Genomic DNA, 16,403 nt, shown 5'->3' on the forward strand with positions numbered 1-16,403 from the left:
TGAGAACAGCTACGTTGTCCCTTTATCCGTGATAACGTCTCTGACAGATAACCACAGGTCTGCAGAGACCAGGAAAAAAACCCAGGGTAGGCTTTGGTGGGGAGGTGTGCAAAGGAAATACTGCTGTCGTAGGGGTTTCTGAAGCTAGAGTTGGCACGCCGTGTTCCTTTTGAGCTTTTTCAAGCATTGGTGATCTTAATAGGAATTCGTTGATTTATGTCACAGCTGGCCTACTAATTTCTTATTTAACTTCTTCTTCTCTCCACCAGAACAATTGTCTGAGCAGACCGACCATCTACCTCATTCCAGACATAGAATTGAAGTTGGCTAATAAATTGAAGGATATTGTCAAACGTCACCAGGTAACTGTTAAATAGCATATCTTAAAGCAAGTGTTTTGTCAGTTGTAAGATAAAATGTATTTGCCTGACTTTAACATATCGGTTACATCTGGATCGTATCTGACAGCACAAGGCAGCAGCAGCAAGTCACTTAAGACGAGAAGTTCACCATTTGTAAAACGCCATTAGTAGTTATCCTCACCTGGATAACTACTCTGAATCATAACTCTGTTCTGACAGTAAATCCGAAATAACTGTTGAAGTGAGAAGTAGTTACGGTGTCTCGGTGAGTTGGCTGCAGGCCATAGCTGATTTCGTGTTGAATACCTGCTTAAATAAAGCAGAAGCTCACCGTTTGTCCAAATCTGAGACTAAAGAAAGTAGTGTGTAATACAGCTGTTCTAGGTATAGGGGGACAGTATACGGAAGCTTTAATCTTGAAATAATCGTGACCTTCTCTTGCTTTATTTTACTTGCTTTTTTCTTGCTTGTGGTGAACAGAACACAAGCAACAAGTCTCTTGCTTTCTAAGTAGCCACCGTGTTTCTGAGAGAGTCAACGTCTTGCCATTGTAATTTAATATACTAAACGGTGAATGAATCAAGATCAATAGCTTCATCTCTTAAAAATGTAAACAGTCTTTTCACTTGTCTTGAGAGAAATATTCTGAATGTGAACTCTAGATGGTCTGTTGGCCTTTCGCATTATGATAATTCATGGCTGTAGCCAAAGTAAACTGTTTCTTTTCCAGATTAAATGTATTTCCTGTGTTGTGATACTGAACCATTGTCTCAATTTCAGTTGTGTAATTTTTCACAAGTCACTCTTAATTATTCAGCTGATTCAGGATGCTTGCTGTTGCTTAAATAAGAGTTAATGATTCAATTTGCCTTTCATAAAGGAATTCTGTAGTGAACTCAAAGCATGCTATATCGATGAGTGATTTAAGAGACTTTTAAAGCAGGCAACTGTATCTCAAAAGGAGACACTGAAAGCAGAAATTGTCCCTAATTGTGCTTTTTGGGCTTTCTTCCTTTGCCCTACCTTTGAATTCTCATCTTGTATTTGTGTTTCTACCTGTGCTTGCTCACTATTTTAATTATTTTTATTATTTTTTTCAACCTGTTGATGTCATCTTCCCTCTACCCCATCCCTAGTACCTGGAACTCCCTCTCTTCTGGCATGTCCAAGTCCTCGTTGCTGTGACTGCAGCCCATGCAGAGGAGTTGCACACCTCTTGCCCCCGCAGAGTGCTAGCGTGATCTCTGGGTGTACAAAAAGAAGTGTCCATAGGGTGTTTGTTCTCTCTGCTGATGAAGGTGCTGTTAACTGTTTCGGGTAGTCACACTTTTTCTGCTTTTCTTTATAAATGGTGAGAATGGTGAGAAGAGCCAGAATAATAATTTAGGAACTCAAAAGCAGGTAATGAGTGAGATTTAGCATTTATATCGAACTGCTTCAAGAAAAGTGTTTTGTCGGTAAAGAACTCTTCTATCTTATGTCTTTAGCTTCCAGTCGCATTCAGTTTAGCAGAGGCAGGGAATAAGCCTTACAATCTGCTTACGTCTTTCAGAAAGCTGTTTAAATGTGAAGTTATCCATCCCTCTGTTTTCAGTCAAGGTGGCATCTAAGATGGGCTGCCTGTTCATCTGTTGTGTATTGGGTTTTTTAAAGCTCCATAGGAAATAAATGAAACGTACTGATGTGATTCGCAAAGCTCACATTGGGTGTCTAGAAGAGCATCTTTAGCTCATGGGAAGTGAGGGGAGAATTTCCATTAATGTTCCTTGAACGCTTTGCAGCTTCTTCATTCGTGCCAGGGCGCTTTCCTTTCCCTTTGAACTCTTTTAAATTATTCTTACTTTCCAGCTTTTTTTTTTTGGTTTTGTGCTGCTCGGAGCACCTCCTCTCCCTTTACCCAGTTCTGTGAACTCTTGCTTGTGTAGGAACTCTTGCCCTTCAGCCCCTGATATCAGAGTAGCCTCCAAATATTGCTACCATAGTGCAGTGCGTCTTCATGCTTTTTTAATTTTCCTCCTTTTGATGCTGTCTTCTAAATAAATTGTTCCCATATTGTTGGCTGTAACCAACCCCATGTGCTCTTAAGTCCTTTAAATAAATCTGTCAGGCATTTATGGAATGTAAATTTTGAATAACATTTTCATACAAACTGTTCCAAAACATAACTCCTCTGTAGAGGAGTCTGCAGACTGTGAGTTTCTGCTGCCCTTGGAAATGACTCTTCATATATGGAAACCGGAGGTGTCTCTGCAGCGTGTGGGAGAATCCTTATGGTTCTGCGTGTGAGGGAAGGACAGGGGTTTCTGCACTGGCCACACTAAGCAGTGTTATGTATTTATTTATCATGGAATACCAGATTGGAAAGGACCTTAAGGATCATCTGGTCCAACCTTTCTCGGGAAAAGCACGGTCTAGACAAGATGGCCCAGCACCCTGTCCAGCTGCATCTTAAAAGTGTCCAGTGTTGGGGAATCCCCCACTTCGCTGGGGAGATTATTCCAGCGGCTGATTGTGCTCACCGTGAAACATTTTCCTCTTGCGTCCCATCGGAATCTCCCCGGGAGTAACTTGTACCCATCATCCCTCGTCTTTTCCATGTCACTCCTTGTAAAAAGGGAGTCTTCATCTCCTTTGTAGCCACCCTTTAAATACTGGAACGTGGTGGTAAGGTCTCCCCTGAGCCGCCTTTTCTCAAGGCTGAACAAACCCCGTTCTCTCAGCCCTTCCTCGTGTGGAGCCTTCCCAGTCCTTTGACCATCTTGGTGGCTCTTTCCAGACCCTCTCCAGCCCGGCCACAGCTTTTTTGTATAGAGGGGACCAAAACTGAACCCAGTGTTCCAGATGTGGCCCGACCAGCGCTGAGTAGAGTGGGATAATGACTTCTTTGTCTCTGCTGGTGATGCCCTCGATGCGACCCAATGTCCTGTTGGCTTGCTTTGCTGCAGCGGTACACTGTCCACTCCGATGGAGCTTGTTGTCCACCTGGACCCTCAGGTCCCTTTCCACAGAGCTGCTCCCCAGCCAGATAGATCCCCGCCTGTGCAGCACCCCTGGGTTATGTTCTCCCAAGTGTAAGACCTTACCCTTCTCCTTGTTAAACTTCGTAAGGTTCTTGATAGCCTACTCTTCCAGCCTGTCCAGGTCTTTCTGCAGGGTGACTCTCCCTTCCAAAGTGTCCACTTCCCCACTCAGTTTGGTGTCATCAGCAAACTTCGTCTGGGAACACTTGATCCCATCATCCGGATCGCTTATGAAGATACTAAAGAGCATTGGGCCCAGTATCCACCCCTGGGGCACCCGGCTTGGGACATGTTGCCAGTTTAACAGAGTGACAGATACCTGATTACATTGTAGAATTTTTTGCATGATGATGTAGGTCCAATAGGAATATAATTGTGGCCTGGAGCCATACGTAGAGAAATTGCTTTATGCGCCCCTGTTTGTGGCATCTACATAGGCATGAGAAGTACATCTGTTGCTTCTCATATGTCAAGAAAATATTTGTCCTAAACCAGCAAGAAGGAAAAGTATTCTTGTGTTTGAATATTTGACAAATAATGGTATCGTGTTAGTGTATTTCTGATTAATTCCCTTTGTTCTATGATTTAGGAGGCTTATTTTGAAAGAATGGGTGTTTATTTTGTCTTTTGACATAAAGCCTTTCTTGAATACGAAGGATGTTATATTCGAGGCAGCCATTTCTAGTTAAGTTTCTCAAAGAGTTTGTCGTATGTAAATTGCCACATTTAGAAATTGGATCAAAACATGTACTTAGTGGAAAAATGTCACAGATGCTTTCTTACAAAGTGTTCACCAATAGGTTTGTATGAACCAATAGTTGAACAATTGCCAATGAGAATTGGGGCAAAAGGAACTAGGAGCAGGAAGGGTTTGAGATGAAAGAGCAAGAGATGACAAAGTAGTTCGGCAGCAGCCTCTTAAAATTATTGCCTTTTTCTGACGCGTCTTAGAGGTGATATTCTTTGTAGTTGCATTGAAGTTAGCCTTGAATATTTCTAGGTTGCATGGGATGTGGGTAAAAAGAAGCAGCTGAGAAGTTTGGGGTAATGTGTTGAAGGTTTCTCATGCAGTTTCTTCTTTTCTTCCACCTTTCCCGCAGGGAACAGTAACCGAAGAGAAATCAAAGGCTACCCACCATGTTTATCCAAGTCCTACCTCAATGGATGATGGTAAAGTTGCTTTGCAATTTTGAACTGGAAATAGTATTGTAACTAAACTCTGTTAGAACTTACGGGAGCTTTCAGGCAGACGCACAATCTCCCTGGCCTGCTCCTGAGAATCAGGAAATACTGGGAAAGTATTTCTAGGATTAACAGCTCCAAATAAAATCACCGTGTCCTGCTGCTAACTATTGAGCGTAACTCACATTTTTAATTGATGCGACGTTCTCAGGTTAAGGTGTGTAACACTAACTACTCTTCAAGGATTGTGTTGGAAATTGCCATTATTACTTATTGCCGAATACAGATAGGCATTTTGTTTGTCCCAAATAAGTTGAGGGCTGAAGGAGAGCAAAGCTAAAAGTCTGGAAGAACTTAAACTAGCTTAAATTAAAAATTAAAAGGAAAGTAGGGGGCTTAAAACTAAGATTGCCATTAGTTTTTTTATTTTGTTGCTTCCTTGGTGTCTGCCAGTGTGTAAGTATAGGTCAAAACGTTGAGTGAAACATTATTGGGAATCAACTAGGTGTAGAAAAGGTAGCATAGATGATAAAGTAAGTGAGAATTGAAAAGCTTTTTGCCATGTTCTCATCTTTCTGGGGGACAGGTTGGGAATGCTGATACATATCACTGCGTGTGGTTTGGCGAGGTGGATGCAGTAACAAGTAGACCTGGAGATCGTTGGCTTTGTTATAAGTATGAAGTACACAGGTGCCACAATAGCAATTCAACAGCTGTATCCTCCAGCAAACAGCAAAAAAAACCCCCAAACCTCTTAATTTTATTATCTTAAATACATTTAATTGTCTAGTGGATCATTGTTGTCGAGTCTGAGCTTCATTCCAGGATAGTTTCTTCTGATACGCCCTGGCGTCTGATGGCCACTAGATGGGAGTGTTCACTCCTGTACAGGAGCGGGCATGGATTGTTCGTCCTCTGGTCCCTGCCTGTCTTCGGTGCTGCTGGTAACACCATGCCTAGCCACAAGTTTGTATTTATTTTTAACCGCTTTAGGTTCTTAGAAAAGGGCTGAGCGTCGTAGGTCCCATCTGTCTTGTAGTCAGTGCACGTGTGCTCGGTGCGTTAGCTGGCAGCTCTCAACCCCTGCTTATACTGAGATGAGAAAGCAGCGTGACTTCATCCAGGTTCACATCCTCAGGGTTTCTCTTTTAATCCTGCTCTGGGCCATATGCTCAATATTTGGGTTGCAGGGGGGAGGTTATTACGTCGTGTCAGATGTGCAGTTTAAAAGGGAAAAAAAAAATCCTTTAAAACACCAGTCAGACTGAGCGTATGCCTTGCTGCAAAATCAGCGAAGTGTTAGCGTTGCTCAGTAAGTCTGTATTATCTTGAAGTCCTTATTAGTGCTGTAGTGAAAGAAGAAAGTTGAAATCCAAGCTTTGTTAGACTCTTGGAAGTTTTTTATTAAAATCTGTTTCACTGCCACCCCCTGCCCTGACATTATTCCTTCAAAACTCTATTGTTTTTTTTAAATACCTGTTGAGAGTAGAATCTAGTACTGGGAAAGAGGGTCTTTTGAAAGAAATCTCAATCCTCTCATTAATTTCTTATATTGATTTATATGTCTAACAAGGATACAAAAAGACAGAAGGGAAATATTTACCACTTGACAAGAAAGCATTTTGGAGGTTTAGTCTCTTATTTATACAGAGATTTAAAAAACGTAACAGATTGGAGCATGTCTCTCCCTGTTATTTCTGCTGTCTTTACTGAATGTCCTCGTGGAGGATTTCCTCTGCCCCCTTTTGACTTCCCGGCCCAACCGGCCAAGGAGTTTGGGAGACGAGACGGGACGAGATGAGCTGGCAGAGGACAGCGCTTCCCCCTGTCAGGCAGAAATGCCTCCTGCTTCTGTGGAGAAACAGACGACTGTTTTGAGCCTCATTGGATCTTAATCTTGAGTGTGTTAGGGTACGAGTGGATGTGGTCAGGGAAGGAGATGTAATAATTAAAATGACTTTACCAATGTAACATCCGTGTTATATGCAGGCAGAACACGTGCATGTTTAGGTAAGGCGGGGAGGTGTATTACTGGGGCCGGCCAGGCCATGGGCATTTCGCTACAGCAGACTTTTCTCAGAGATGATTGCAGTAACTTTACTGTGCCTGACTATGGAAAAGAGTGTTTAAAGCGCTTTCCAATCTGAATCTGATGCTAAATCTTTTTCCCCTTTGCAGATGAATGGTTGAGACCCGTGATGAAAAAAGACAAGCAGGTGCTAGTACACTGGGGCTATTTTCCAGACAGGTAAGAAAGGTGGGGGAAGAAGGCACACCCCAAACCTTACTTAAGTTTGTTGAAGGAAAAGTGTCGATTAAAACTTGCAAATAGGAAAATCCAATGTCCTCAAAGAAGCTGCTCCTTTAGCTTACTGAGTCTCGCCTCTCCTGATAGCAGATCTCTGTGGTTATCAGTAGTGACCCTGCACAGGGAATGTCCCAGCTGTGTGGGCTACAGCTATGCTCTTTTCTTGTTCTGCAGGATATGACCGGCTCAGATCTATCTCACAAGGGTTGTTCTAAAAATTCAACCCAAATATACAGTACTGCATTCCTGTTGTTTTGATTCTGAACGATTGTACATCGTTGTTCATACTATAAGACAAGCAGTGGTAGTCTTACGGAGTATAACCACGCAGTAATTTAGCGTTGCTACCATTTATGTCAGTGTCCCGGTGACCCTGAAAAGATTTAATCAGTGATTTAAAACTGAAACGTGCTTACCCATTTGTGGTACTGGCAAGTGGGTGAGGTTAGACAAGGAGAGTATTTTTTTTCATGGCAGAGCCACTAGTAAGGTTGCAAATCGAACCAGACTTTCAAAGGGTGGAGTAAGGCATTCCATAAAGTTGGTGAGACTTTAAAGCTAAAAGGGAGAACTTCTGACCACCTAGTTGACCTTTGTTCGACAAAGAGAGATTTCACGCCACGCGTTGCCTGTAGTCAAGTGGAAGTGACTGTTAAAAGCATATATTTGAGAAAGCTGTCTTGTGTTGTTAGAAGATGTTAAAAGACACAGTGTATGTACTGTTAGTAACTTAAACGTATTTGTAATAACTAGTTTCTGAGTCCAGGTTATGGAAAAGTCAGAAGATTGATAATCTGACTTCTATTAAAATAACTTTTAAAAATTGCTCAGCTGTGCATGCACAGAATTCTCGGGAACCAGATGCATATTTCAGTGGAAGAGAGCCAACAACAATCACACTTACGTTTCTTTCTTAGTGCAGATGAAGAACCTTTAAATATTCTTGTATTTATATCATATCAGTAGTCAAGTTTGCGTTGACTCTGCATGTGTATATGTGTTCATAAATATCAGTATAAACATGAGGAGCGCTATATACACGTCTTTTCTTGCACATGACCGATCCCAATTGCTCGGTACGTGCCTGGTGTTGATTACAAAGTGTTTTGGTTTTTGCTGTTACTGTGTGCGGTTTCTTAGTATTTATAAATAGGCGTTTGAGGGAATAGCATGTAGAAAAGGGAATGTAAATAGTAGATGGATTCTACAGCAATAGAGCTTGAAGGAGAGGATGCATACTCCTTTCTTCTAGGAATCCAGTGTCTCTTGCTTTAAACTCGTAAGAGCAGAAACAAGGTAATTAACTTAATGCCAGGGTTTGAATAGGTGACTCAGAAACTGCATTTATACCCCTGAATCTAGAGAGTAGATTTGCAATTTGATGCTGGAGCTGGCTTCACTCAGATGGCTTTTAAATTCAGCAAATTAAAAATGTGCATTAAGGTGCCTCGGATCCCTCCCTTGTCAGCGTGCCCTTTTCCTGTAGCAGAAACCAGTCATTATTCCTTTAACTTTTCATTGCATGGAGAATACTTTACTGTTCTGTCCCAGCAATATGATTTGCACATGTCAGAATTGCTGAATAAATATTTCTGCTGGTGATCTTTCTGGATGAACAGCCCAGGGGGACCAATTTTGTTTTCTCTTGACTCCTCTCGTTAGCTATGACACTTGGGTTCACGCCAATGAAATAGATGCTGAAATTGAGGATCCTCCAATTCCTGAAAAGCCGTGGAAGGTAAGTCTGCTGTAAACGGTTTCCCAAACTTACTGTGTTGGTATAGCTCATGCTCAGGTGCTACTAGATAGATGTTTTAATGTGCTGCTGAGTAACAATGGCTCTATTTCCATATATATGGAAAAGCAGAGTGATATTTCTAGAGCCGTAATGAAAGTGTCTAAAACAGTTCCTTTATCTGGGGAGGAATGCTGTTTGAAAAAATACTTTATTTTGTGAGTGAAAAGGACAGACTTACGCATCCCTGATAGTCATGTTTATGCATCCCCGAATTGCCATGTTTATTTTGGCCTGACTTGAGGTGTTTTGTGTTAAAGGTAAGTCTTTCCACTGCTGCTGGAGCTCAGCCGTCTCTGGGATGAAACCTGACAACTCGTTAGAAGGCATAATGGTATTATACGATGTTTAAGGAGAGGAAGTGGGGAAAATAACATATCTTTGTGATGTTTTTTGGAAAAATATTGTTAGAGAAAAGAAGTATCAGGTTAGAAACGCGAGGTTTCCACACCTGTATTGTAGGGCTCAAAATGTTTTTTGTGTGCAGAAAGTTCATCAGTTTCTATAATGTAGAAATGGTCAGAAATACCGGGAGTTAGATAATACGGAGATCAAGAAGCTTATTTAGGAGAACAAATCTGAATTTTTGAAGTCTGTGGTACCATTGAAATCTTGTCTGTTCTCTTTGAGTTGTTGTAATGACAACTTTATTTTTAGCAGTTTCAGGTATTGGGAGCAAAATAGAGCTGTGGTCTGGTTGACGGACTGTGTGTAGCCGTGGGCTCCCCCGTCCCCTGATTTCGCACTGCTACAAAAGCTCTCGAGTTTGTCTTCACTCAGTACCACCGCAGATATCAGCTTCCATGTGCTCTTAGTACAAGGCACAGCTCAAGTTTCTTGATTTTGCTGAACTTTCCCAAAGCCTTGGCATTGCTAATGAATTGCAGTGAATGAACATGAGTGTCCTTAGAGTGAAGAGTGAAATGTCAAAGTGTCTGAGAGACCCAGTAGCTGTTTAAAGAATCCTTGAGGGTCGTCTCTCACCTTTCTTTATGGAAAGGCTCCATTTAATGGGAACTCTGCTCTTAACTGATGTCGTAAGGATGCAAAAAGTTGAGGCTTCTCAGTTGCTGAACATCATGTGAGCATTCAAACCAACATCAGCAGCCTTATTTAGGTTCTCTACATAATTAGTTTTCTTTCTACAGAAATGGTTTGTCTTTCTGATTCAGCTCATTGCAAGTGAACAATACGGAGCAGTTGTAATCAGGCGGTAGTAAATACTACTTTATTGTCCTTTTATTGGACTTACTCTTTTATACATAACGTGCAGTGTTGTTCTGTGCGTTGATCTGAACCAGCAGAGTTAGCGCAGCTGAGGTGAGAAAATAACATGATGTTTGATCAAACACTACTTATTCCAAGTAGTTACCTGTCCATAACTGAAACACATGCTTTTTGCCTATAAATTATACTAGAGCTCAAGGATTTATTTGCAGCTATGCAAACTAGAACTTTATTTGAAGATGGATATTTTAAGTCAAGATAGTCAATCTTTTCTTTCCAAGATATGGCCAACTCTTCTTAATTTTTTTTAGTCTTTTGTGGCACATCTGCTGAGGTGATCTCTATATATTTAGAATATTTTGGTGATAATTTCAGCAACTAAATACGCTTTTAAGACAGAGCTGTGGTCCCAGCTGTGAGAATTGACGTCACACTTCAGAAAGCTTAAAAATGACTGAGGAACAGACATGGCATTCAGTAGACTTACGGGATATTCATCCTCTGTTGTATTGCCTCATGAAACTGTCATCTTTTATGCGTAAAACCATTATGAGATATTTGGACGTTCAGACCCTGATAAGAAAGCTGCAAGTGTTTCCTTTGTCCTGTGAGGTCTGTCGTGGGCTTATTTTTTCAAAAAACATCGCTGTGTCTATACGTCGTTCTGTTCTTTAGGTTCATGCCAAGTGGATTTTGGACACGGATGTATTCAATGAATGGATGAACGAAGAGGATTATGAGGTAGATGAGAACAGGAAAACAGTGAGTTTTCGGCAGAGAATCTCCATGAAAAACGAAGAGGTAGGCGGTTCTCTGCTTAGTGTGTGACCTGGTGATACACTAATACACTTTATCTCTGCATAAATCAGATTTTTTTGACACTCAAAGTTGCTAAAATTAAGCCAATTAAACAGTTTGAGATGCCTCTGATAACACAGTCTAGTTTAACTTTTTCCTGATGTATGTCCTTTATCCAGAAGTGTAAGTGTGCCCTTTGATTTTTATTTTTCCCCCTCTCCCTGAGGATGGTAAGAGATGGGACCCACTCTGCTTTCTCGTAACTTAAGCCATGGGTGCGTTAAACAGCATCAGTTAATTCAGAAATCAAATATTATCTGTACCAAAATACTTGTTAACTAATATTTGTGTGCCTCCCAATGCAGGAAGTTAGTTAGGATGCTGAAAACACATTCATTTAACCTTGAGGCCGGGCTCTCCTGATGGATAGAGTGTAGTGAACAAGTTGCACATCAGCCTTTGAATCTTGCTGTGTTTTAAAAGCGCAGTTCTTAAATACGTAGTATCTGGGAGATGGCTGTAGAAAATTTAGGGGGTTTCCCATTGACAAATGGAAGTATTCTGGAGCTGAATGCGGTGCATGTTGTGATATTACTGCTTTAAGCTTCTCTATTGTAGGATGTATTAAGGAAGAGTGTAGCCTACAGCATTTCAATAACTGTAGTATTTGGGATGAGCTAACTACTTCACTTCTCTAACAGCCCGTACGTAGTCCGGAGAGGAGAGACAGGAAAGCAGCGGCAAGTACAAGGAAGAGGAAGCATTCTCCTTCTCCGCCCCCCACTCCTGTGGAGTCGAGAAAAAAGACAGGGAAGAAAGGGTGAGTGTCGAAGTCCTGGAACTTGAGGCGAATTTTCTTGAAGAAATGCTTACGGGGAGATCTCTGTTGCCTTTCACTTGTCTCACCTTAGATTGCAGTAGAGTAATTATTTCTGCAGTACACTTGAGTGATTTGGCTTGTGCAGTACATGTAATTTCTTTACTCCTCTGTAGAACCGTGTTGCCCGCAGGTGGAGGAGAATCTAGTGCAAGTTGTCGTGTTACCTGTGTCAGTGACGGGGTTCGTTGCTGCATCAAGAGGAGAACTTATCCAATGAAAAGTTACTCAGCTGCTTCTAAAATAACTCCAGCTGGTTCTGTTAGTGCAATCGTGTAGTGCATGTACAATTTTTGAAGTTTTACTGCATTTAATTGAGGAGGTTTTTTATCTACATCGGCAGGTGTTTTAAAGTCCACTTCTCAAGTGCAACTTTAACAGAGAAGTATTTGTGATTACGGGTGGACTACAGATTAGGGTTTTTTTCCAATGCTAGTTTGACCTGGTTTTGTTTTGTTTTGTTTTTTTAAAAAAGGCCAAATTTATATCGAAATAAAAGGTTATTTGTGGGGGGTTTGTGTGTGGATATGGAGGGGAGCGCTTTTGCACTAAAAAGTCAGGTCTTGTTTAATAGACCTGTTGGGCTCTAATAAGACAATCTACATCGGCAGGGGTTTTAAAGTCCACTTCTCAAGTGCAACTTTAACAGAGAAGTATTTGTGATTACGGGTGGACTACAGATTAGGGTTTTTTTCCAATGCTAGTTTGACCTGGTTTTGTTTTGTTTTGTTTTTTTAAAAAAGGCCAAATTTATATCGAAATAAAAGGTTATTTGTGGGGGGTTTGTGTGTGGATATGGAGGGGAGCGCTTTTGCACTAAAAAGTCAGGTCTTGTTTAATAGACCTGTTGGGCTCTAATAAGACAAAACTGAAAATTTATCATCTGAGATGAGAAAGGATTATTTGATATCTGATTTTTTTGTTTGTTTGTTTGAAATGTGAAGTCTGAGTTAGATTCTATAAGCAGAGATGTGGGTGATTCTGCCTTTGTTCCCAAAATGGCTTCCTCGGTACACAGAATCGATCGTACAAGCCAGCCTTTTTCCTTAAATAAGGCAGCATGCCTTGAAATGGTCTGTTGCCTCTTCTGCTCTGTGCAGCAGATGCCCTTATTGCAACTTGAAAAAGGACAAATATAAATGAATCGCTGCTCCCTTGAATCTCACTAGAATACAAGTGCTGCTGCCAACAAGCTGGAGACAGTTTTGGGTTGGAATCAAAATTTATTTTCGGTGATGGTCTCCAGTCTTCAAACAGTGGAAAAGACTTTTTTTTTTTAACTTTTTGGTTTAGTAATATACAGAGGATATTTTTCATTAACTGCACCAGCACCACTTCCTACATTCATGTTCTCCGAAGTGTTTTAACCCAGTCCTTTAATCCTGGTGTCTGAAGAATAATGTTGAGATGAGAACATCTGACAGTTGCAGCTGGCAGTGAATTTGTGTATGATCTTGTTTTAGACAAGCAGCCTTGTATGGGAAAAGGAGAGGGCAGAAAGAAGAAGATGAGCAAGAAGATCTTACAAAGGACATGGAGGATCCCACACCAGTACCTAATATAGAAGAAGTGGTACTTCCCAAAAATGGTAAAATATGCATACGCTGCATTCTTTGAATGTTAAAACAATGGCTTAAACTGCACTGAAAAAAATCTGCATGTATTTTGTAAAATCTTTGAAATGCTTTGTAGCGATGGGGCCAGGTGATCTGTGCCCATGTAAATTTATCTAGCTGAATGCGACAGCCGAGGAGGGCAGCAGGTTCCCCTTCTTTTGGCTTTTTGAAATACACTTACAAAAATCCACTTCAATTTAGTTTCACCTATTTTAGGATTGCTCTCGCCCATTATATAGAGTTCATGTTTTGGGGTATGGAGTTTTCTGGAGGAATTGTATGCCAAGTACCCAAGATAAGCACGTCAAATGAGTGGAAATTAGCAACGCACCAAATGCGTTTGGTTCTTAATCCTTTTCAGAGAAGTGTTGATCTATGCAATGCCTGTTAAGTAAAGATAAGTCAGAAAAAGAATTCCTTTTAAGTCCTTGACACCAAACCTTTTTGGGTGTCACAGCATTTGGTTTTTACCTGGTTTGAACTTGCATGTAAGAATGGTTACGTGTTGTACAGGTGGAAAAAGTACAGTCCTTAGTGCACTGACCGCGTGAATAGAAGCTGCTTTGTGTTCAGACGAGAAATTACAGAGAAATCAAACAAATGGTCTGTTGTACTCAAACTGCACAGATGAACTCTTTTGAACTGCAGAGATGTGACCAACAAAACTGTGTATTGATAAGATAGTAAAAGCGGGCTGGACTTTGATAATTGTATCTTGTCTGATGGTTACTCATCAGAGTTTCAATCTTCCTTGCTTTTGTAGTGAACCCAAAGAAAGACAGTGAAAACACGCCTGTGAAAGGAGGAACAGTAGCAGACCTCGGTAAAACAAACACACAACACCCTCCAGCACCCCCTTCCCCGAGTTCTATAGTAAAGTCTTGCTTGCAGGCCAACAGAGTAAATATTTTTAAATCTCTCAATTTTAAATGGGATCTCTAATTCTAGTGGTTTATTGAATTTAATTCTCTTTTCATATGTATTCAAGTTGAAATGTGTTGACTCTTTTTTCACTTGTAAGGCTGTTCCCTTGTAGCCATTATTTATATGAGCTCTTCCCTGGCAGATTTTTTTCTTACTGGGAATCAAGGTGAATCACAGCTTCCCTGGGCTCTGCTAAGCCTTTGACATAAGAGCTGTAAACCAGTGTCCCGTAGCGTATTATACAAGGCTACATCTAGGGCACTGGGAAAGGCAGTAATTAGGTATGGATTCTTAAGTGTGGAAAAATTCTAATTATCCTTCCTCCGTATTCTTATCTGTTCCCCTGTCTGGGATAGTTGAGTGCCTGCATAAGGATGAGATTGCCTTAATGATGTCTGGTCCACTTTGCTTTCCTCCTCGCTTCCCTCGCAAAACAAATGAGAGATTCTTTCCAATTAAGCAGTTACATTGCTAGAAAGGCTTATGAGCAATCAGATGCTTTTTATTCGTGTAATTCTCAATGCTTTTACCTTTCAGATGAACAGGATGAGGAGACAGTGGCAACCGGAGGAAAGGTAACAGCAGCCGTTTCTTACGAAGTTTGGTAGAAACTGAGACCATATGCTCATAGACTGGTTTGGATGGGAAAGGACCTTTAAAGATCCGACCCTCCTGCCATGGGCAGCGACATCTTCAACTAGATCAGGTTGCTCAGAGCCCTGTCCAGCCTGGCCTGGAGTGTTTTCCAGGGATGGGGCAGCCACCACCTCTCTGAGCAACCAGGTTTCACCACCCTCAGCGTAAAACGCGTATTCCTTCTATCTAGTCTAAACCTCCCCTCTTTTAGTTTAAAACCAGTACCCTCTGCCCTATCAAGATCTTAATCTCATCTTCAGTAGCTTATTCAGTAATGTTTTTCAAATCATGTACAAGATTAAATTAGTTACTGATAGGAATAGTGTTTTGCTATTATAAAACTTCTACAAATGCTGTGAGGTTATTTTGCATAGATGCAAAGTATTTCAAAGCAGCATTTTTCAGATGCACAGTATTTCAAAAGCTGTAGTTTTTCTTCAGGTTTCAGGACTAGATCTAAACTCGAGATAAGCTTCCTGATCATTTTAATAGAGTTGCCGAGGTAGTTTCTGTGTTGAATTGCATTGTTGGCATGCCAAGCACTGTGTTTAACAGCTTGCCTTGTGTAAGATAGCTGCCTGATCGTGCAGGTAAGAAAAAAATCACGGCTGTGTTAGGTTCATACAGCTGCAGGCCTGCACAGACACAGATGCTTGGATTTGTCTGTAGTTATATACATAAATAAGAATATCTGACTTCCCATACTGACCTATTTCTGGTTTTACCGTATTTCAGTTCATACCTCCAATCTGTATATGTGTTTTCAGAAGTGCTCAAAAATCCTTTATCATGTTTTAAAAAGGGGAAAGATGACAACTCTGGGGATGCAAACCATTGACTAGCTAGTAAGGAACCTTTCTTTTGGGTTTTAGGCGTAGGTATCGCTCCAAGGAGCAGTGGGTTTGACCATCTAGACACAAACATGTGAACAGAGGTTCACAAAATCCTGTTCTTAGGCAAGCACTGTTTTCCAAGTTAGGGAAACCGACTCAGAAGGAATGTGACAGTAGGCTTTTCCAGCATGGGAAATGCTCTTTTTTTTTTTTTTTTTTTTTTTTTCTAGTGTAACTTCTCCATCCCTGGGTGTAGAACGACTTGGAACTGTGGGACTCATGCAGCAACCTTAGTGTTTGTTCCATGTTGGATTGGAAGAGGGTGGGTGAGGGGAGGGCAGTGGATGTTGTCTACCTTGACTTTGGCAAGGCTTTCCACACTGTCTCCCACATCATCCTCGCAGGCAAGCTTAGGAAGTGTGGGTGAGATGAATGGACAGTGGGGTGGATTGAGAACTGGCTGACAGATAGAGCTCAGAGGGTTGTGGTTAGTGGTGCAGAGTCTGGTTGGAGGTCAGTAACAAGTGGTGTCCCTCAGGGGTCAGTATTGGGTCCAGTCCTGTTCAACATATTCATCGATGACCTGGATGAAGGGATAGAGTGTACCATCAGCAAGTTTGCTGATGACACAAAACTGGGAGGAGTGGCTGACACGCCGGAAGGCTGTGCTGCTCTACAGCGTGACCTGGACAGGCTGGAGAGTTGGGTGGAGAGGAACCTTATGAAATTCAACCAGGGCAGGTGTAGGGTGCTGCATCTGGGGAGGAATAACCCCATGCACCAGTACAGGTTGGGGGCTGACCTCCTGGAGAGCAGCTCTGTGGA

General features: G+C 41.4%; 1 protein-coding gene across 1 annotated transcript in view; it reads left to right on the forward strand.

The window, feature by feature from the left end:
* Positions 1–16,403, forward strand: part of SMARCC1 (SWI/SNF related, matrix associated, actin dependent regulator of chromatin, subfamily c, member 1) — a 91,064-nt gene that overhangs the window by 11,685 nt on the left and 62,976 nt on the right. Inside the window, exons 4-12 of the mRNA XM_009885686.1 lie at positions 270–362; positions 4,483–4,552; positions 6,743–6,812; positions 8,535–8,610; positions 10,570–10,695; positions 11,394–11,512; positions 13,033–13,157; positions 13,949–14,008; positions 14,647–14,684. Coding sequence (XP_009883988.1) covers positions 270–362; positions 4,483–4,552; positions 6,743–6,812; positions 8,535–8,610; positions 10,570–10,695; positions 11,394–11,512; positions 13,033–13,157; positions 13,949–14,008; positions 14,647–14,684 — 777 coding nt within the window. The remainder of the gene's footprint in view (positions 1–269; positions 363–4,482; positions 4,553–6,742; positions 6,813–8,534; positions 8,611–10,569; positions 10,696–11,393; positions 11,513–13,032; positions 13,158–13,948; positions 14,009–14,646; positions 14,685–16,403) is intronic.

The sequence above is a fragment of the Charadrius vociferus genome, unplaced genomic scaffold, assembly GCF_000708025.1.
Source record: "Charadrius vociferus isolate BGI_N301 unplaced genomic scaffold, ASM70802v2 scaffold825, whole genome shotgun sequence".
Lineage (NCBI taxonomy): Eukaryota > Metazoa > Chordata > Aves > Charadriiformes > Charadriidae > Charadrius > Charadrius vociferus.